Raw genomic sequence first — 21,038 nt, forward strand, 5'->3', positions numbered from 1 at the left:
CAATCTGTAGCATTGTAATTAGGACATTTAGTTGGTGGATGTGAGCTTTTTCCACCAAAGAAAGAGACTCAACCCCTGAAAATTGAACTTTATAAACAAACATTGTGTACTCTGCTACGCAATAGACATTGATTTGAATTTCCTGTTGTAAGATCCTTCTTTCCTCTCCAGCACAGGCTGAGACCTTCTCCCACCAATATCCAGTTGGGAGGGGAGGGGGAGGTCCGGGGCGTTTCCCAGAAGAGGAGGGGTAATTAATAGATCAGTTTAGTTAGTTAGTCTATTAATTTGACATCAAAAGTGAGCTTGTATTGGCGAGTGGGAGAGGGAGGTGTTGGGGCTATCTCAGAGGTGGGGGAAGGAGGAGGAGGGGGATGGGAGGAGGGTTTCTCAGAAGGACAGATTACCCCCCAGTGGTGTTATAAATCAGACATCAAGGGGTCTTAATCCACTTAGCAGAACAGTAGGTTAATTGGGGGTGAATGGGGTCATAATTCAATGAAGTTTGCCCCTGAATGTATACTTGGTGCTGAATGTGTGCAAACCACACTAACAAAATGTGCTAGAAAATACATTAGCCTACAACTCCCATGAACTGTGCTAACATAATCTCTGTTCACACTGCAGAAAAACTAAGTAAATAAACGTCTTGTGACACAAAGTGAGCTGCAGGGTCCTACACCTTTTAAATTGATGACACTATGCATGTAGACATTATTGCTTAGTAATTCAAACAACTGTCACATTTTTTCAGTTGTCCTAACAATGATGGTTTATACCACTTCCAAATCATTATAACTCATAAAAATTTACAGAAGTGACAAGGAATTCACTTAAGGTCTTGATATCAGTTGCTAGTGACTCAACAGGTATAAAACTTAACCATTCTACTTACAGGACTAACAGCGGTTTTTTGTGATATGTTTGCAACATTGATTACCTGAGAACAAAAAAGTAAATAAAATAAATAAATTACTGTGGTGGGCTATTCCACAAGATTTCATACCAACTCTGTGATCAGTCTGTTGTAAAAAAGCATTATTACATTTTTACAAAGAATCTTACAGCAGTCCTTCATGTTAACCTCTTCTATCAAGAAACCACATCTCACACAACAGATAAGAATTGGCTGCAAAAGCTTCGGTCATTTGGGTGGCTTATGTATTACTTACAGGAATAATCTGTGCTCCTCTTTTAATCATCTCCGTTTGCTTTTTTTGTAAGAAAGTATGTTCACTCCAAAGGTAATCTGCATCCAATGTTTGTGTAGAATGATCATTTAACAATGTCATCATCTATCATGAAAATATGAAGTCTACAACATAAGTTGAAATGAGTGTTACCAACCTTTTTCCTGCAAGAAGGAGCACCCTCATCTTTACTCCTGTTGTTTCCGTTCACTCAGTAATGCCAGTATTTTAGCTGTACACAATTAAATACTTAGGATTTTGAAAATTACTTTCATTTTAATAGTATAGCTCAGCAGTGTTGTGTTGTCATTCATTCTTACATGTCTTTAAGCCACAGACACTGAACGAGGGCTCCAGTACTGCACTAGTCCTATACTAGTATGCAACAGGAAATTAATAAGGAAATTATATTACTTTGTTTTGAGTATCCTGTAATAATTTAGCACCAGGAATTTGTTACTCTAGATTCCAAATGATCAAGTACCTTACAAAATTGTGGACCTGTTTTGGATGCCCCTAAGACTTGTAGGCTTTCTGCTAGCACTATCCTGCCTATTATTATTACATTCTTTAGACAGTTATTAAGAACATGAATAAAAAATGATCAAATATACATCTCATTTCACTACCTTTATTGTTACAAAACACACAGCTTTCAGCCCATAACTTTGGTATTACAACACAGGTGAGCAGCTCACATAGGCTCAAGTGACCATTCACAACTACACAATTAGCCACAAAACATACTTTTGACTATAATAATCATTGTATCCAGACATTACGACTATCAAATTGACTGTATGAACATTATGACTTACACAGAAGTTTACACAGTGATTACTGGATGCAGGCTCATTTAGTACTTTACATAATGACAACCAGACCTAGGCTTACACAGTGACCACTGAACTCAGATTCACACAGATCTTAACATAATGACTACTAGACCCAGTCTCACATAGAACTGTATATAATGGCACTTTGATTCAGACCCACACAGAGCCTTACATAATGACAGCTGGACTCGGACTAACATAGAACTTCACATAATGACAACTGGAGTCTGACTGGCTTTGTGTGTGATGCCTATTTAATAATGGACATCAGGTTGTTTTTATGAAACAGTAACATACAAAGCTACTACATTTTAAATATTCATGTGAAACACACAAAAAAAAAACATATAAAGCAGAGACACAGTTTTGTTTGCAAATTGTTTTGATGTCCTTAAATTAATAGGTCCCTTAAATAACAGTTCTGTTTTATGGGGTGGAAGAACTTTCTTCAAATTTAAATATCATAATCTAAGTGTCTCACAAACTAATATGCTCTTCTAGGAAAGTTTTGTATTTTTGGAATCAGAAAATTGAGGGCTGCAAGAGACAGATTTTGTGAGGCTTTCATTTCAAGATTTTTATCATTCTGCAATACACTAATTCTGAGTAGGAAGAACTTTTGTAATGCTAAGTGTTTGGAAAAAGTAAAACATTTGTTTGAAAGAGGAGTATGAGGGCTTTTAAATAAATTGTCAGTCCTGAAACAAATATTAATTAGTGGACTCAAATTTTGAAGTGCTCATGGTTTAAATGACTCTTGCATCATGATATTTCTTCAAATCAAATGTGTTTGAAAAACTAATTATACTAGCAATCTGAAAACTATACAAGGAATTTGAAGTACTCATGGTTTAAATGACTCTTGCATCATGATATTTCTTCAAATCAAATGTGTTTGAAAAACTAATTATACTAGCAATCTGAAAACTATACAAAGAATGGTAAAATTTATCAAAATGCAGCTCTTGAAAAAGTATTTAGAAATTTTATATATGTGTGCCTTACGTATAGAAAAGGTTTCAGAAAAAAAGGTTTGCTTACAGAGTGGGCTTATAACAAATGAAACCATCTTGTTATGTTTTGATCTCACTGAACCATTACCAGTAACTAATTTTTAGGTCAATGTGCAGTAGTGTGCAAGCTCATGTCATGGTATTTTGTGTTACTGGTAGGTTCTTCCCTTGACATACACAGATATTGTACAGTTCATAAAAATATTTTGGTTTCCTCTTCTGTCACCAGTGAAGCACACATAGCCAAAATACTGTTAATGCAATGGACTGCGTAGTAGTTATTAGAATATTACAGAAGACAAGGTATTACCTCCAGTAACACACTTTCTGGTGGTTATTTTCAGGTTATGGACAACCGGAAAATATTGGTGCTGGCTACCAAAAGACCATATCTTCAGGAGCTGCACCTTACCCTGCAGTGCTGTCAGATGTTCCAGTCCATCCACCACCAAATCAGCTAGAAAATATGCTACTTGATTACATGAAAGATGCTTACGTAAAAGATGGCGATGATGAAGAAGGAAATTACTATCAGTATGGAATGGATACTGATGCTAAACGCTCACTTTTCAGAGAGAGAGAAAATGATGACAGCGGTCAAGATGTAGAATATCATCAAGTCTTACCTACATATTATGACAGCGAAAATAAGCAAGAAAATGTTTTACTACCTTCATTATTTCGAGAAAGATTTCTTACTCGGCCAGAAATTGACCAGGTTGTTGAACTGGAGAATATGAGACGCTATGCAGCAAAAGCCATAGCAAAGCAACTAGAAACTGATGAGGAAGAAAAACTGGAGAACAAAAGGAATAATGATGAAGAGGAGGAATATCTTTCACTCCTTCGTAATCTGTGGGAAAAGTATAAAGAAACAAAACCTCAGCTTCTAGATTTCGATGATCTTACACAAAATGATATTCAGGAAATACTGTCTTCGTTAAGGAATGATAGGTCCAGTTTGCATAAAAGACAATATGGTTATGGCTCAGGATTTGATATTTTTAATAATGCAGGACTTATGGGTCAGTGGGGAACTGGTTCAAACAATTTTGCTAAGCGAAATAAGCAACGTGTTGAAGGTCCTGGCCAACAGGGAGCAAACTTCTTATACTCCCTAAAGTTTGTGGCTCCAGAGGTAAACCGTGAAGCAGTTGAAACTCTCAAAGATAATGAAGGTATTGAGCTACCTGATGAGCGAGATGAAGATGTACTGCGTTTAGCATCAGGATTTGCAAGAAATAACCCTGAAGACTTGATGCAAATATATGGCAGACCAGCTACTATGGATGAAATTTACAGTCCAAATCAGGAAACGTATCAAACATTATCTTTAGAAACACCAGATATTGGTTCCAGAGCATCTTCTACAAAACACTTTTCTTCTCTTGCAAGGGATGTCAATGAATACCAGCAACTTTCACCTCCTAACTATATGGTAATTCCAGAAAGGACTTCAAATAAGAGATTCATCTATGAAGCTAAAAGGAAACGTTATCCTGTAACAAAACGCAGCTCAAACTTTTATGCAAGTCCACCTATGCTCCATCACAAGTCATTCAACTCTGAAGGAATTAAGGACACTAATAAGAAGAAAAGTTCTCCTATAACAGGTGTTACAGACCCAAAGGTCGCCCAGGAACTTAATCAAATATTCTCTTCATCTGCTACTCATGATGATTCGCCTAAGGCCAGTGAAAAGAAAGTAGATTCAGGAACTAATTCAAAGGTGACAACTTCTAAAGACCCAAAAGATCCAAACCACGAGACAACCACAACTCATTCAGTCACAACAGTGAGTGTGCAAGAAAATACCCAAAACAATGACACAGAAACAGGTACCAAAGCTGCCCATAACAGAACATCAGGACCTAGAGAAGAGGGTAATCATAAATCACATGCCCATGGAACATCTTTACATATGGAAAAAGAAACAGCAGAACCAATAACAATGAGTAAGATCCAAACACCTTTGGAAATTAAGAAAAAATCCATTGATTGGTCAGATTATTTTGGCATTGACAGAAGACGTAAGAAAACTGCACCTGAGACTGTAGAGACAAAAGATGGCGATGGCAACATGATTGATGATAATTGGTTATTAAATCAATATTACAGAACTCTTGCAATGGTTTCAAATCCCTTAAAGAAACGAATGGCATCACATGGTCATGCAAATTCTCCTAATAACAATGACAATAAAAGAGATACTGGTAAACAACAAGCTTACAGTACAGACATATTTTCAAGAAGTTCTCAAAGAGAAGCTACCAAGAAGAGTTTGAATACAAAAGAAGATACAAGTATTGATGACATGGATACAAAACTTCGAAATATGGAAGACCTCATTGTAAATGAAGCAGTAAAGTACACAGGTTCACATGAGGGAACCCAAGATCCTAAGGAAATTCAGGAAATGAAAGATAAAATTATGTCCCGATTGGCCGCAGCATATAGTCTAGAGAAAATGAGATTGGCATTAGCTGAATTTAAATCAAGCCTGCAGGCACAGATGATGTCAAAATATAATCCTGCAAATCTAAAATCTTCCTTATCTAATGATAATACTCAGGAAGAGAGTAAAATGAAGCGAGTGGCTGTGAAAAAGGAAAAAGCTGAAGATGACAAACATAATGACGATGGTGATAAAAAGAAAAAGAGAAATGGTATTAAAAACGACGCTGAGGAAGAAACATCAGGTGAATTTTTAGATGGACCAGTTGATGTGGAGCCAATGTCAGAAGGCTATATGGGAAGATCTTCCGACGATTATGGTAAGTACACTTGTCTTTCCTGGTATCTAGAGCCCAGATTTTCAAACACTGTAAAATTATAAAACATGGTTGCATTCATGCAGTATCATATCATTTAATATGCACAATGAAATATCAAAACAATAAAAATATGCCATGTCAGAATTCAATTCTATATTTATTTCTATTATCTTCTGAAATTGGCTGAAAGCAAGGGGAAACTACAGCCGTAATTTTTCCCGAGGGCATGCAGCTTTACTGTATGGTTAAATGATGATGGCATCCTCTTGGGTAAAACATTCCGGAGCTAAAATAGTCCCCCATTTGGATCTCCGGGCGGGGACTCCTCAAGAGGACGTCGTTATCAGGAGAAAGAAAACTGGAGTTCTACGGATCAGAGCGTGGAATGTCAGATCCTTTAATGGGGCAGGTAGGTTAGTAAATTTAAAAAGGGAAATGAATAGGTTAAAGTTAGATATAGTGGGAATTAACGGAGTTCGGTGGCAGGAGGAACAAGACTTTTGGTCAGACGAATACAGGGTTATAAATACAAAGTGAAATAGGGGTAATGCAGGAGAAGGTTTAATAATGAATAAAAAAATAGGAGTGCGAATAAGCTACTACAAACAGCATAATGAATGCATTATTGTGGCCAAGATAGACAAGAAGCCCACGCCTGCTACAGCAGTACAAGTTTATATGCCAACTAGCTCTGCAGATGACGAAGAAATTGAAGAAATGTATGATGAAATCAAAGAAATTATTCAGATAGTGAAGGGAGACGAAAATTTAATAGTCATGGGTGACTGGAATTTGGTAGTAGGACAGGGAGAGAAGGAAACATAGTAGGTGAATATGGATTGGGGCTAAGAAATGAAAGAGGAAGCCGCCTGGTAGAATTTTGCACAGAGCACAATTTAATCATAGCTAACACTTGGTTCAAGAATCATGAAAGAAGGCTGTATACATGGAAGAAGCCTGGAGATACTGACAGGTTTGAGATAGATTATATAATGGTAAGACAAATATTTAGGAACCAGGTTTTAAATTGTAAGACATTTCCAGGGGCAGATGTTGACTCTGACCACAATCAATTGGTTATGAACTGTAGATTAAAAGTGAAGAAACTGCAAAAAGGTGGGAATTTAGGGAGATGCAACCTGGATAAACTGACTAAACCAGAGGTTGTACAGAGTTTCAGGGAGAGCATTAGGGAACAATTGACAGGAATGGGGGAAAGAAATACAGTAGGAGAAGAATGGGTAGCTTTGGGGGATGAAGTAGTGAAGGCAACAGAGGATCAAGTAGGTAAAAAGACGAGGGCTAGTAGAAATCCTTGGGTAACAGAAGAAATATTGAAATTAATTGATGAAAGGAGACAATATAAAAATGCAGTAAATGAAGCAGGCAAAAAGGAATACAAACGTACCAAAAATGAGATCGACAGGAAGTACAAAATGGCTAAGCAGGGATAACTAGAGGACAAATGTAAGGATGCAGAGGCTTATCGCACTAGGGGTAAGATAGATACAGCCGACAGGAAAATTAAAGAGACCTTTGGAGAAAAGAGAACCACTTGTATGCATATCAAGAGCTCAGATGGAAACCTAGTTTGAAGCAAAGAAGGGAAAGCAGAAAGGTGGAAGGAGTATATAGAGGGCCTATACAAGGACGATATACTTGAGAACAATATTATGGAAATGGAAGAGGATGTAGATGAAGATGAAATTGGAGATATGATACTGCGTGAAGAGTTTGACAGAGCACTGAAAGACCTGAGTCGAAACAAGGCCCCAGGAGTAGACAACATTCCATTAGAACTACTGACAGCCTTGGGAGAGCCAGTCCTGACAAAACTCTACCATCTGGTGAGCAAGATGTATGAGACAGGCGAAATACCCTCAGACTTCAAGAAGAATATAATAATTCCAATCCCAAAGAAAGCAGGTGTTGGCAGATGTGAAAATTACCGAACAATCAGTTTAATAAGCCACAGCTGCAAAATACTAATGCGAATTCTTTGTAGACAAATGGAAAAACTAATAGAAGCTGATCTGGGGGAAGATCAGTTTGGATTCCGTAGAAATATTGGAACACGTGAGGCAATACTGACCCTACGACTTATCTTAGAAGCTAGATTAAGGAAAGGCAAACCTACGTTTCTAGCATTTGTAGACTTAGAGAAAGCTTTTGACAATGTCGAGTGGAATACTCTCTTTCAAAATCTGAAGGTGGCTGGGGTAAAATACTGGGAGTGAAAGGCTATTTACAATTTGTACAGAAACCAGATGGAAGTTATAAGAATTGAGGGGCATGAAAGGGAAGCAGTGGTTGGGAAGGGAGTGAGACAGGGTTGTAACCTATCCCCAATGTTATTCAATCTGTATATTGAGCATGTAGTGAAGGAAACAAAAGTTCGGAGTAGGTATTAAAATCCATGGTGAAGAAATAAAAGCTTTGAGGTTTGCCGATGATATTGTAATTCTATCAGAGACAGCAAAGGACTTGGAAGAGCAGTTGAACGGAATGGATTGTGTCTTGAAAGGAGGATATAAGATGATCATCAACAAAAGCAAAACTAGGATAATGGAATGTAGTCGAATTAAGTCGGGTGATGCTGAGGGAATTAGATTAGGAGATGAGACACTTATGGTGGTAAAGGAGTTCTGCTATTTGGGGGGCAAAATAACTAATGATGGTCGAAGTAGAGAGGATATAAAATGTAGACTGGCAATGGCAAGGAAAGCGTTTCTGAAGAAGAGAAATTTGTTAACATTGAGTGTAGATTTAAGTGTCAGGAAGTCATTTCTGAAAGTATTTGTACGGAGTGTAGCCATGTATGAAAGTGAAACATGGACGATAAATAATTTGGACAAGAAGAGAATAGAAGCTTTGGAAATGTGGTGGTACAAAAGAATGCTGAAGATTAGATGGGTAGATCATATAACTAATGAGGAGGTATTGAATAGAATTGGGGAGAAGAGGAGTTTGTGGCACAACTTGACTAGAAGAAGGGATCGGTTGGTAGGGCATGTTCTGAGGCATCAAGGGATCACCTGTTTAGTATTGGAGGGCAATGTGGAGGGTAAAAATCGTAGAGGGAGACCAAGAGATGAATACACTAAGCAGATTGAAAAGGATGTAGGTTGCAGTAGGTATTGGGAGATGAAGAAGCTTGCACAGGATAGAGTAGCATGGAGAGTTGCATCAAACCAGTCTCTGGACTGAAGACCACAACAACAACAACAACAACAACATCTTCTGAAATAGTAAGTAACAAGTAATTTCTCCAAAGTTTCTTCACTTAAGCTCACGTATTTGTAAGAACACTTTTGTACGTAGAAAATGTAATTTATATGTTTCAAGAAGTGGAAGGTGCATACTTAAGTGAAGAAACTTCCGAAAAAATCAGAAAAAACTGTAAGTCTTATACGTTGTCTCCACAAAATATTTTTTTGTCAACTTTATAAACTCAAAATCAGGATTTCATCGGATAACTTGGTTCTCATTATCTTTTACTGCAACATCTACTTCTCCATAGCATGATTGCAAAGACTTTTCAACCTTTTCAACAATTTCAGAGAGTTCATCAGTTATCTGTGACATGCAATTTCATTACTGCCGCAGAAAATGGGTCAAATTTGAGTTGATGTAAATCAGGTCTTGCTTCTATCTGTTCTCTTTAATGACACTTCTGTGCCTTTAATACGCATCCAAAATGTCTACAACTCAAAACAAAACAAAAAAGAAAAAAAGAAAGAAAAGAATTAGGATACCTAAGATTTTTCAATATAATGCAGCAAGTAGATTTTATCACCAATAAATTATGGTGTCCTATCGACTTCATCAAAAGTATCACAGTAAAAGATGGCAATGGCAAGGAAAGCGTTTCTGAAGAAGAGAAATTTATTAACATTGAGTGTAGATTTAAGTGTCAGGAAGTCATTTCTGAAAGTATTTGTACGGAGTGTAGCCATGTATGGAAGTGAAACATGGGCGATAAATAATTTGGACAAGAAGAGAATAGAAGCTTTGGAAATGTGGTGCTACAAAAGAATGCTGAAGATTAGATGGGTAGATCATATAACTAATGAGGTATCCCAAATGGTTAAAATAGGTTGTGGTGACTAAGCTAAATCTGCCAGTATACCTATCACCAAATGAGGCAACAAGGACAAATGCTTTCAAGAATACCTTCGAGTGGAAAAAAGTCAGCATATGGCCAAATTAATACTATCAGAATTATTACCAAGCCTTTGTATTTCGTGCATATATTTATCTTATTTGTGAAGGATATCAGCGTATTTACATTGTTATATTCCAGTCGTCAGCCACTTTTTCAGTTACATGATGTGGCACATGTGTTAAATACGTAACTTGGTTTAGGTTCAGATAAATATTTTTATTGCTTTCTGGCCTTTATGCCACGCTAGGCAGCATCATTTAGTAACGATACAGACCCATTTTACACTCTACAGAAGTATAGTGGTTGACCGAACTATGAAGTTTGCAGATTTTAATGAAAATTCGTGAAATTACTGTAGACATGTTCAGTACTTTTGGTGAAACTCATAAGAAAACAACACCAATAAAAGGTGATATTATGTAATTTATTGCAATATATACACAGAGACAAGAACATTGATATAACAAGCTTTGTAAATGTCCACATTCCTGCAGTTATATTGATGAAATCTTTGAATCATGGATTTCCTCCCCAAGTGGCCAGAACATGCAGACATGCATGTAACATGCATTTGCATGGAAATATGGGCTCTACTTAGCTATAACGTAATTAGTAGAAGGGGATCGCTCCTATAATTGCCTAAATGGCATATGAGAAAAGTTAGAGAAGTATTTGATTCTTATGATAAGAAAAAAGATGTTACATTTGACATTAAAAATGTACACACACACACACACACAAACACACACACACACACATGTACACACATCCTTGGCATTCATTTATCATCCACTGCTGGATATAAGCCTCCTCCAGACTTTTCCATTCATTACGATCTTCAACTTTTTGCATCCAAATTTGTACTGTGTTTCTTTGTGTTGTCGATTCATCTTTCATTACGTCATTCCTCAAGTTTTTTTTATCATGATGACTACAGTACAGAGTCATCTTAGTCCATTTCCTATAAATTAGTCTCCTCATATGACCACCACATCTCTAGTTCAGTTTTGTAACAGTCAGCATCATGTATTCAGTTCCTGCATAAAATTGTTTACCTGTCTATCAATTCTCATTATTCCCTGCATGCATATTTTTCCATTTCTCACCATCTGTCCATTTAAAATTCATGTTCCACTTCTCTAAAAAAAGTATTGGCAATATATAAAAATTATAGACTTTCAATTTATGGATTATTTGTAGTTTACAGTTGAATTCAGTTACTGTACCCAAATGAACTTCAAACCATTTTCTCCCTCCAGTTTATTTATTTAACTGGTCATCCACTTTGTTTTAATTTGTGCTAAGTATACAATTTGGTCAACTATTTCTATAAATTCATCATTATTATTGGTATTATTGTAATGGAGTGACAGGAGAGTGGAAAGACTGATTGATTATGTAGGTTAGTGTTAAGAAAATTTGTTAAGAATATAATTGCAGGGCGAAGAATATATCAGTGAGGTGAAAGACTGCATCCATGCCTTATATCCTTTTTAATCTGAGTACTTCACTCTTGGTCTTCCAATCTTATTCTCCCTTGATACCTATTACTTGTCTTTCCCTACAATTTGCTCCTATTTTTCTAAGAATTTCCAACACCTTACACCGTTTTACATTGTCAACCATTTTTTCTACGTTAACAAATCCTATCAGTGTGTTTTTATTTTACACTCAGCCTTGCTCCCATTATCAAGCACATTGTCAGAACCGCCTCTTTGCTGACTTTACCTTTCCTAAGGCCAAACTGATCGTCATCTAACTGATGCTCAGTTTTCTTTCCCATTCTTCTGTGTATTATTTTTGTCATCAGCTTGAATGCATTTGCTATTAGTTGTTGGTAGTCTCGTACTTATCTGCCTTTGCTATCTTCTAAATTGTGTGGATGATATTTTTATGAAAGCACCAGTCTCACAGATTCTACAAACCAGTTTCAGTAGACATTTGGTTGTCATGTCTCCCAATGATTTTAGAAATTTAGCCTAGAATGTTATCAATCCCTTCTGCCTTACTTGATCTCAAGTTTTCCGAAGCTCTTTTAAATTCTGACTAAATTAGTGGATCCTCTATTTCTTGCATATTGACAATAATTTCTTCTATCACATTCCCAGACAAGTCCTCCCCATAATCATTCCTAAGGGATATTTATTGCTATTTTTCCCAGAACTTCTCTCTTTCGATGACCAAATGAAATATTTCTCCTGTTACCCAAATTTTCTTCACAGCTACCTTCCTACATCTGCCTGGCCAGCGTCTGTAATTGCCCTTTTTAGAGATATTTACTCCTCTTCAACTGGATTGCCTACTGTGGTATATCTTATCACAGTATCCACATCCATAGTGAACTTCAAATGTTTCCCGTCACTCCTCAGTACTTTAAAATCGTACTTCTTTCCACAAGGATCCTTGCAGACGATTCTCTTAAACTTAAGTTTACTCAACACCACTAAATTATGTTCTGAGAGTTTACCAGCACTTGGGTACGCATTACAACCTAAGATCTTTGTCTGACCATGATGTAATCCAGTGTCTCCAGGTCCTTGCCAAATATACCTCCTTCTCCTACAATTATTGAACAGAGTATTTGCTACTAAAATCTGAAATTTATTGCAGAAATCAATTAGACTTTCTCCTTCCTCATTTCTACTGCCACGATCATGATCTTCTGTAAGCCTTTCTTCTACTCTTTCTCCTACAACTGCATTCCAATTCCCCATGATTATTAGATATTGATATTCCTTTACATACTGAATTCGCCAATCAATATGGTCAAAGACTTCCTCTGTCTCTTCATCTTCTAATTGCAATGTCGGCCTGTACACGGAACCATTGCTGTCAGTCTTGGTTTGCTGTTGATTCTGATGAGAACAAGTGTATCACTGAACCGTTCAAAGCAGCTTACTCTCTGTCCTATTTTCTTGTTTAAAATGAATCTTATCCACAATACGCCAGTTTCTGCTGCAGTAGATATTACTCTGTATTTGTCTGACCATAAATCCTTTCCATTTCACTTCACTGACCTCCACTATATCTGGACTGAGCCTTTGCATATTCCTTCTTCAGATTTTCTGGCTTTCTTAGCACGTTCAGACTTGTAATTTTCCAGCTCTGGCTTGTAGATGTAGAATGTTACCACCCCCCCCCATTTGTTATTCAGTCTTTTTGTTATGGTTCCTTCCCTCTTGGGAGTTAACTACCGAAGCTCTGAATGGGGGACTAATCCGGAATCTTTTGCCACTGCAGAAATTATCATGATGCTTTTCCAGTAAAAGGCCACATATCTTGTGCATTTGTATTAAGTGTATTTAATACAATGGTTTTCATTGCCTTTTGCATCCTCATGCCATTGATCATTACTGATTATTCATCCATTTAGGGGCACTTTATCTCTCCAAGGGCAAAAGAATGATTTTAACTGCTGCTACTCCAACACATTTGACAAGGCCATTGGCACAATGAGGGCAATTTCTTATGCCTGAACACTTTGTATCATAATATTTAGAAGTGTCACATAGATATCCAAAACACTTAGTTCAGCATATTTTGCACTGAGAATAATTTCTATATTTTGGAGTGCACAGTGTACAAGATTAGTGTATATGGCTTATTTCGATTCTATTATATCCTATGGAATAACATTCTGGGGTGCAACCAAATGTCGCTTGAGAGAGGTTTTTAAATTACAGATAAGGACCATTAGAATTATTACACACAGCTCTCCACAAACACACTGCAAACCTTTTTTCATGCAGCTAAACATACTTGAGTACCATCTTTGTACATATTAAAAAGCATACTCCATGTTGTGGTTGGCAGGAGAGCCAACGCCGTGTTACTAGAGGAAGCCGAAAGGCACGCGTTTTAGCTCACGCAGGCTGGCGTGAGGTCTGGAACAGGACAAGGAAATTAGAATTTACAAAAAACGGACATAGCTGGTGGAATACTTAACTTTAATCCATTAATGGTGAATGTCGCTCGGGACGGTACATTATTCACTGTATCAATAGTAACTGGTAATGGCGCCTTGCTAGGTCGTAGCAAATGACGTAGCTGAAGGCTATGCTAACTATTGTCTCGGCAAATGAGAGCGTATTTTGTCAGTGAACCATCGCTAGCAAAGTCGGCTGTACAACTGGGGCGAGTGCTAGGAAGTCTCTCTAGACCTGCCGTGTGGCGGCGCTCAGTCTGCAATCACTGATAGTGGCGACACTCGGGTCCGACGTATACTAACGGACCGCGGCCGATTTAAAGGCTACCACCTACCAAGTGTGGTGTCTGGCGGTGACACCACATTCCTCCCTTGCAAATTGGCGTACGGTTGTGGCATAAGGCTTCCGCCCACCATGGGGAGGACCCCATGTTGACGTATGCGACGAGGTGGGGAGCCTAACAACAGGCAAGGCTGTGCCACCCGCACCCTGCCATTCGGTCGATGGGGAGCTAGGAAACGCCTGAAAACCTGCTCCAGGGTGCACGCCAACATGCAGTGTATGCACCCGCAGAGAGACAGGAGGGGCTGAAGGGTCGACCTCCATCAGGCCGGGGCACCCGAGAGCGAAGACGAAATACGGTCCGGAGCGGGCAAGAGTTCCATGTCGGAGGACAACTGGTCACGGGAAGCGATTGGCGGCATGTGACCCAGGGAGGCGCCCGGCGGTTGCAGTGACGCATCCACTGTGGGCATTGCTGGCGGGAGAACAGGTGGCAGCGGTGGCGGCGGCGGCGGCGGCGGCGCGTCGCCATGGGGCAAAATGGAAGGCAGCATTGGTAACACCTGGGGCCGGCGCGAGCCAGTAGATGGGTCCCCAGGGCGCTGACCAGACGGCACCGTCGCTGAAAGCAGACGGGGAGCAGCAGATCCCGTGTGACGACAGAGGTGCAGCTGATTGAGATGCCGACGCACCTCACCAGAGGCCCCCAAAACCAGATACATAGTGCGGCCGAGGCTGTGAAGAATGCGCCCTTCGAGCCAACGCCGTGAACATCGATGGTGACGGTAGTAGACAACGCTGCCTGGGGCAAAAGCAGGTGTCTGCCGCTGCACAGGAACCTGATGCGGCGGATGTAGCAAAGACATCAAGGTTCGATGAGGGCGACCGTGGAGAAACTCAGCCGGCGAGTGACCATCTCGGGGCTGAGAGTGATATGAGGACAAAAAGAGCAATAACGCATCCTCCTGAGAATGCGACTCTTTCAACTTCAACATCTGTGACTTGAAAGTCCTGACCAATCGTTCAGCGGCACCGTTTGACTGTGGCGAAAACGGCGCGGACGTCAGATGTTGAATACCATTGGCCTTGCAGAATGACTGAAATTCTGCGGACATGAATTGTGGGCCATTGTCGGAAACAATAGTCTGTGGAAGACCTTCAATGCAAAAGATAGCAGATAACGCCTGGATGGTGGCAGATGACGTCATGGAAGACATCCGGACAACAAAAGGAAAATTACTGAATGAATCTACCATAACCAACCATCGAGCATTCCAGAATGGACCAGCAAAATCGATGTGTAAGCGTTGCCATGGGGAAGTGGCTTTTGGCCATGCAAAGAATTTCCGCAGTGGTGCTGATTGTTGTTCGGCACACACCATGCAAGAAGAGCACATATTCATAATCGCGGCATTGATTCCGAACCAAGTACAGTGCTGACGAGCAAGTTGTATCATTCTCACTATACCCCAATGTCCTTGGTGGAGAAGCTGTAAGACAGAGGGCTGTAACCAACGTGGGACCATGACCCTGGACTGATCATCATCAGAACACAACAGCAAAACACCACGTCGTACAAAAAGTCTCTCCTGGTGAGCAAAAAATTGGCGAACGAACGGGTCCCCGATCCGTGACTTTGACACGGGCCATTGTGTAGCAACAAAACGCAGAACGGTAGCAAGGACAGGGTCGGCAGCTGTGGCTGTAGCTACACGACGAAAATCAATTGGAAACGATTCGACTGCGTCATCTGTTTCCGAATCAATGAACATGCAAGCAAGTTCGGAGGAATCAAATGCTCTATCCTCAGCAACAGGCAAACGGGACAACGCATCAGCATTTCCGTGCTTAGCAGTGGACCGATACAAGATACTGTAGCGGTACTGCGAGAGGAAAATAGACCAGCGAATGAATTTCTGCGCTGTATGGGGAGGTACAGCCTTGGTCGGATGAAAAAACGATGTCAAAGGTTTGTGGTCTGTGATGATGGTAAAGTGACGACCATACAAGAAATCATGAAACTTTGTAACACCAAATACGAGAGCCAATGCTTCTTTCTCGATCTGTGAATAATTTCGTTGCGCAGACAAGAGCAATTTGGATGCAAAGGCAATAGGGCGATTGTGCGATCCATCTTTGTGCGCAAGCACAGCACTGATCCCGAAATCTGATGCATCCACCATCAACAAAAGGGGCTTCTGGGGATCGAATGGCGTAAGGCAAGTATTGGAAAGCAACGCCGATTTCAACTGGCGAAAGGTGCATTCGCATTACGTCGTCCAGATGAACGGAACACCTTTACGGCGTAAGCGATGAAGCGGAGCTGAAATGGAAGAGGCATGTGGCACATATCTGTGATAATAGTTAATTTTTCCCAGCACACTCTGTAGCTGCTTCAAATTCTACGGCGAAGGCAAGTCTTGTATGGCACGGAGGTGCTCGGGACTGGGATGTATGCCTTGGGCATTGAGTACATGTCCCAGGTAGGGCAAGTCATGAGCAAAAAACACACATTTGTCCTTCCACAAGCGAAGACCATTTTGTCGCAAGACCCGAAATAATGTTCTGAGATTGGCTAAATGTTCTTCTTCCGTCTTTCCGGAGATCACAATATCATCCAGTTAGTTTGCTGCAGTAGGGACCGACGCACAAACAGTTTGTAGATATTGCTGAAACAATGCAGGGGCGGATGCACACCCGAATGGCAGTCGTTTGAATCGATACAAACCAAGATGCATGTTAACCACCAAAACGCGCTGGGATTTTCATCCACCGGTATTTGCAAGTACGCATCTGCTAGGGCCAACTTCGAAAAATATTTACCCGGGCACAGTTTGTCAAAAAGATCTTCTGGGCAGGGTATAGGAAAAGTTGTAGTCACTAGTTGTGGATTCACTGTTGCCTTGAAGTCCACACAAAGTCACAATTTTCCGGAAGGTTTTGGCAAAATTACTAAGGGTAATGCCCAGAGAGAAGCCTGCACACGTTCAATTACACCTTGTGATTCCAAATCGTGTAATATTTTTGTGACCTCATGACGCAATGCATGGGGATCATTGCGCGCTCTGAAAAATTTCGGTTGCACGTTTACTTTCAGTTCCAAATGTGCTGTATAGTTCTTAGTGCAACCGAGGCCCGGTGCAAAAATATCTGAAAATTCTTCACATAGACGAGAAACACTGTTGGAAGGCACAGTCTGGTTCACTGATAGGACCTGATTTACGATAGACAAATTAAACAACTGAAATAAATCGAAACCAAACAAATTCACTGCAGAAGAAGAACAAAGGACGTAAAATGACACAAGTTTTGTTTGTCCCTTGTATGTTGCAAGAAGGCTGCACTGTCCTAACACAGGGATCTCTTGACCTGAATAGCTAGTTAACTTAACAGTTGCGGCACACAACGGAGGTGTGCACAGCAGTTTGTAAGTGTCTTGATTGATCAGTGAAACTGCAGCCCAGTTATCGAGCTGGAATGGTATCACTTTGCCGTTAATATCCAAGTCCACAAAAAGTTTATTGTCCTGCTGACGACAAGAGCGACTGTCTCGTGCAACGTGAACTGACACTGGTACAAAATCACTTGCGACTTGACGGGAGTTCCGGCGATGTCGACGCACACTATTTGTGGGATGAACACAGTCACTGTCAGAGAGAGTGGCACTGGGCGGAGTGGAATGAACTATATGAATTTCCATGGGCGAAGTTTCACGAGCCTGAGTATCCTTGGTTCGATTCCGATTCCGGCACGAAGCAATGGGCCTGGAATGATTTTGAGTTTCCAATCTGAGCTTTTTCTGGCAAACACTTTGAACATGTCCTTTTTTATTACAGTAAAAGCAAATAGCTTGGCGTGATGGGCAATTCTCACGCGAATGTCTAGTAGCACACCGCGGGCATGATTTTAGCACTGCATTTTCTTGCCGGCATGGTACACATGGCTGAGAGCCTGGCGGCAGCGGCGCGGCCGGGTGCGAGGGCTGTTTACTGTTCCGTGCAGCTTGCCCGGTGGGCCGGTTAACCTGACACACGGGTGACGAAGTTTCAAATGAGTCCTGAGCAAAGTCAAGTGTGTCCCGCCAATCCAATATGTCCATCACTTGTTGAAGGGAGGGATTGACTAGTTTCAAAATCTGTTCCCTTATACGAACATCAGAAACGTTCTGTGCAATTGCATCAGGTACCATAGTATCTGAATAAGGGAGTCCACTCCCGATTAGTCTGACCTGCCGTACGTTTTGTACGAAAGAAGGTATACCGTTTGGCAACTACATTGACTGATTCTTTGAAATATGCATCTAATGCAGACAAAATTTCGTCGCAGGACAGAGTTGCTACGTCATGTCGGGGAAATAATTTGACTATCACGCGGTACGTTTGTACGCTGACCGAAGACAACAAAAATGGCTGCCGCTCGTTACCTTGAATTCTGTAGGCAGCAAGATGGAATCCAAATTGGCGTGACCACTCCGTCCAGCTTCCCAGTGCAGCATCAAAAGGACGAAAAGTTGGTGCACCTGCGTGTTGTGGCTGCATTAGCGGTGGAGCGGCGGCTGCCGCGTCATTTTGCATTGCACGTTGACCCTGGACGAGCTGTCCAAGGGCATCCAGTAAGGCCTGTGTCTGCTGATTCTGTAAGCGATGAAATTCGGACAGTACATTTGGAGGTAGTGGCGAAGCCATTACACAAGTAAATCAGGGCAGGATAGTTAAGAACGCGGTATTGCCTCGTCGCCAATGTTGTGGATTGGCAGGAGAGCCAACACCGTGTTACTAGAGGAAGCCAAAAGGCATGCATTTTAGCTCATGCAGGCTGGCGTGAGGTCTGGAACAGGACAAGGAAATTAGAATTTAGAAAAAACGGACGTAGCTGGTGGAATATTTAACTTTAATCCATTAATGGTGAATGTCACTCGGAGCGGTACAATATTCACTGTATCAATAGTAACTGTAATGGCGGCTTGCTAGGTCGTAGCAAATGACGTAGCTGAAGGCTATGCTAACTATTGTCTCGGCAAATGAGAGCATATTTTGTCAGTGAACCATTGCTAGCAAAGTCGGTTGTACAACTGGGGCGAGTGCTAGGAAGTCTCTCTAGACCTGCCGTGTGGGGGTGCTCGGTCTGCAATCACTGATAGTGGTGACACGCGGGTCCGACGTATACTAACGGACCGCGGGCGATTTAAAGGCTACCACCTAGCAAGTGTGGTGTCTGGCGGTGACACCACACTGCATACAAGAACACAGTTGAGTAGTTTACATGTAAATTCAGATCTTCGTGACTACAATACACACATATATATATATTAACCTGCATGTAGGAAGAACAAGAAAAACAAAAAACATGTGAGCCACTATGGAATAAAGCTTTATCATGCTCTGCCACTCTGCATCAGGGGAAGAGAAGATGAGGGAAAATTTAAGTCAGAATTAAGAAAGTATCTGATAAATAAATGTTTTCATAGCATAGAGGAATATTTGGAATCCTTATATCACCAACTAATAGTTGTATTGTCAATATCATGTTGTTCTCATTGTCAGTTCTATGTCTCGTTTATAATCTTTTAACTCTAAATTATGTGAAGCAGGGTTATAAATTCATCACACACAGTACATGTTAAAAGAGCATGTAAAAGAACAGCCCATTAATTCAATGTTTTAATTTTCAACATATTATATAATGTTAATTTTATGTGTTTGATAGAAATTTGCAATATTCTGCTGCGCATATTCCGGACAGTATTATGACAATTCCTATATCATGTAAATGATACAAAGGATGATCATAAATGAAATCAAAAAATGAAATGAAATGAAAACTTAACCTCAGTAACAGCTCCTGACAGATGCTGTTTCTTAGGTTTCTAAAATATTACATTTCCAAATAATAAAATTAAATAGCCCGATGCAGACATATGAGCTACACAATCACCTGCCCAGTAAGCACTGGCAAAACAGTCTAATGGATCAATATTTTTGGTCATTCCTTATGTTAACTTCAAACCTTTTGTTTGATACAAATACAACTATTTCAGTACTCACAAAGCATGCTTAAACTGAGTATGATTGCAACCCTTTTGAAATGTGCTTTGTTAAGTTCCTGTACTTAATATCATGACATGCAACTTTTGCTGGTTCTGCTTTCAAATAAGTTCCATTGGGGTACTGTAAAACTATATGCCCAATGTGATATTTACTAACTAGAGATTCAGTACAGCTTTTCTGGCTAAGGTTCACTATATTCTGAGTATAATTATACTCAATATTCATCCCAGAATAATTTTTTATTTCACCTATGTCTTTTATTTGAAACTGGTTGGATAACAGGTTCTTGATTTCTTGTACTTTCTCTTTATTTTTGCCACACATTTGCAGATAATCAAAAAACACAAATGTAGATCATATGAACTGTTGACCAGCAGAATCTGTTGCATAAGTTAGAGGCACTAGGAGTAAGGGGAGTGGTTAACAAATAGATTTGTTCATATCTGGAAAACAGAGTACAGTTAGTAGAGATCACACATGTCTCCAGTGGATCAAAGTACATTAAAAAACATGTATTGGATCCACAATACATCAATACTGGGGTCCATCAAGGAAGTGTACTAGGCCCAGTATTGTTTCTGGTATATATAAATGATTTCCCGCAACACATCATCCATGGAGAGAAGATATTGCTTGTTGATGACAGCAACATATTAATCACCAGTAAGAAACCAACACAAATACTGGAAAATTCTATTGAAGTGCTGAGGGATGTCTACAAAAGTACATGGGGAAACAAAGTAACCCTCAGCATAAAGAAAACAAATTCAGTCTGCTTTAGAATAAATAGGAAACAGAGTCCCTT

The 21,038-nt window shown here is 40.0% G+C and overlaps 1 protein-coding gene across 4 annotated transcripts in view; it reads left to right on the forward strand.

Moving 5' to 3' along the window:
- Positions 1-21,038, forward strand: part of LOC124716706 — a 267,069-nt gene that overhangs the window by 207,789 nt on the left and 38,242 nt on the right. For all 4 annotated transcript variants that reach the window (XM_047243251.1, XM_047243258.1, XM_047243272.1 and 1 more), the window contains one exon: positions 3,384-5,813. In XM_047243251.1, coding sequence (XP_047099207.1) covers positions 3,384-5,813 — 2,430 coding nt within the window. The remainder of the gene's footprint in view (positions 1-3,383; positions 5,814-21,038) is intronic.

The sequence above is a fragment of the Schistocerca piceifrons genome, chromosome 1 (genome assembly GCF_021461385.2).
Source record: "Schistocerca piceifrons isolate TAMUIC-IGC-003096 chromosome 1, iqSchPice1.1, whole genome shotgun sequence".
Lineage (NCBI taxonomy): Eukaryota > Metazoa > Arthropoda > Insecta > Orthoptera > Acrididae > Schistocerca > Schistocerca piceifrons.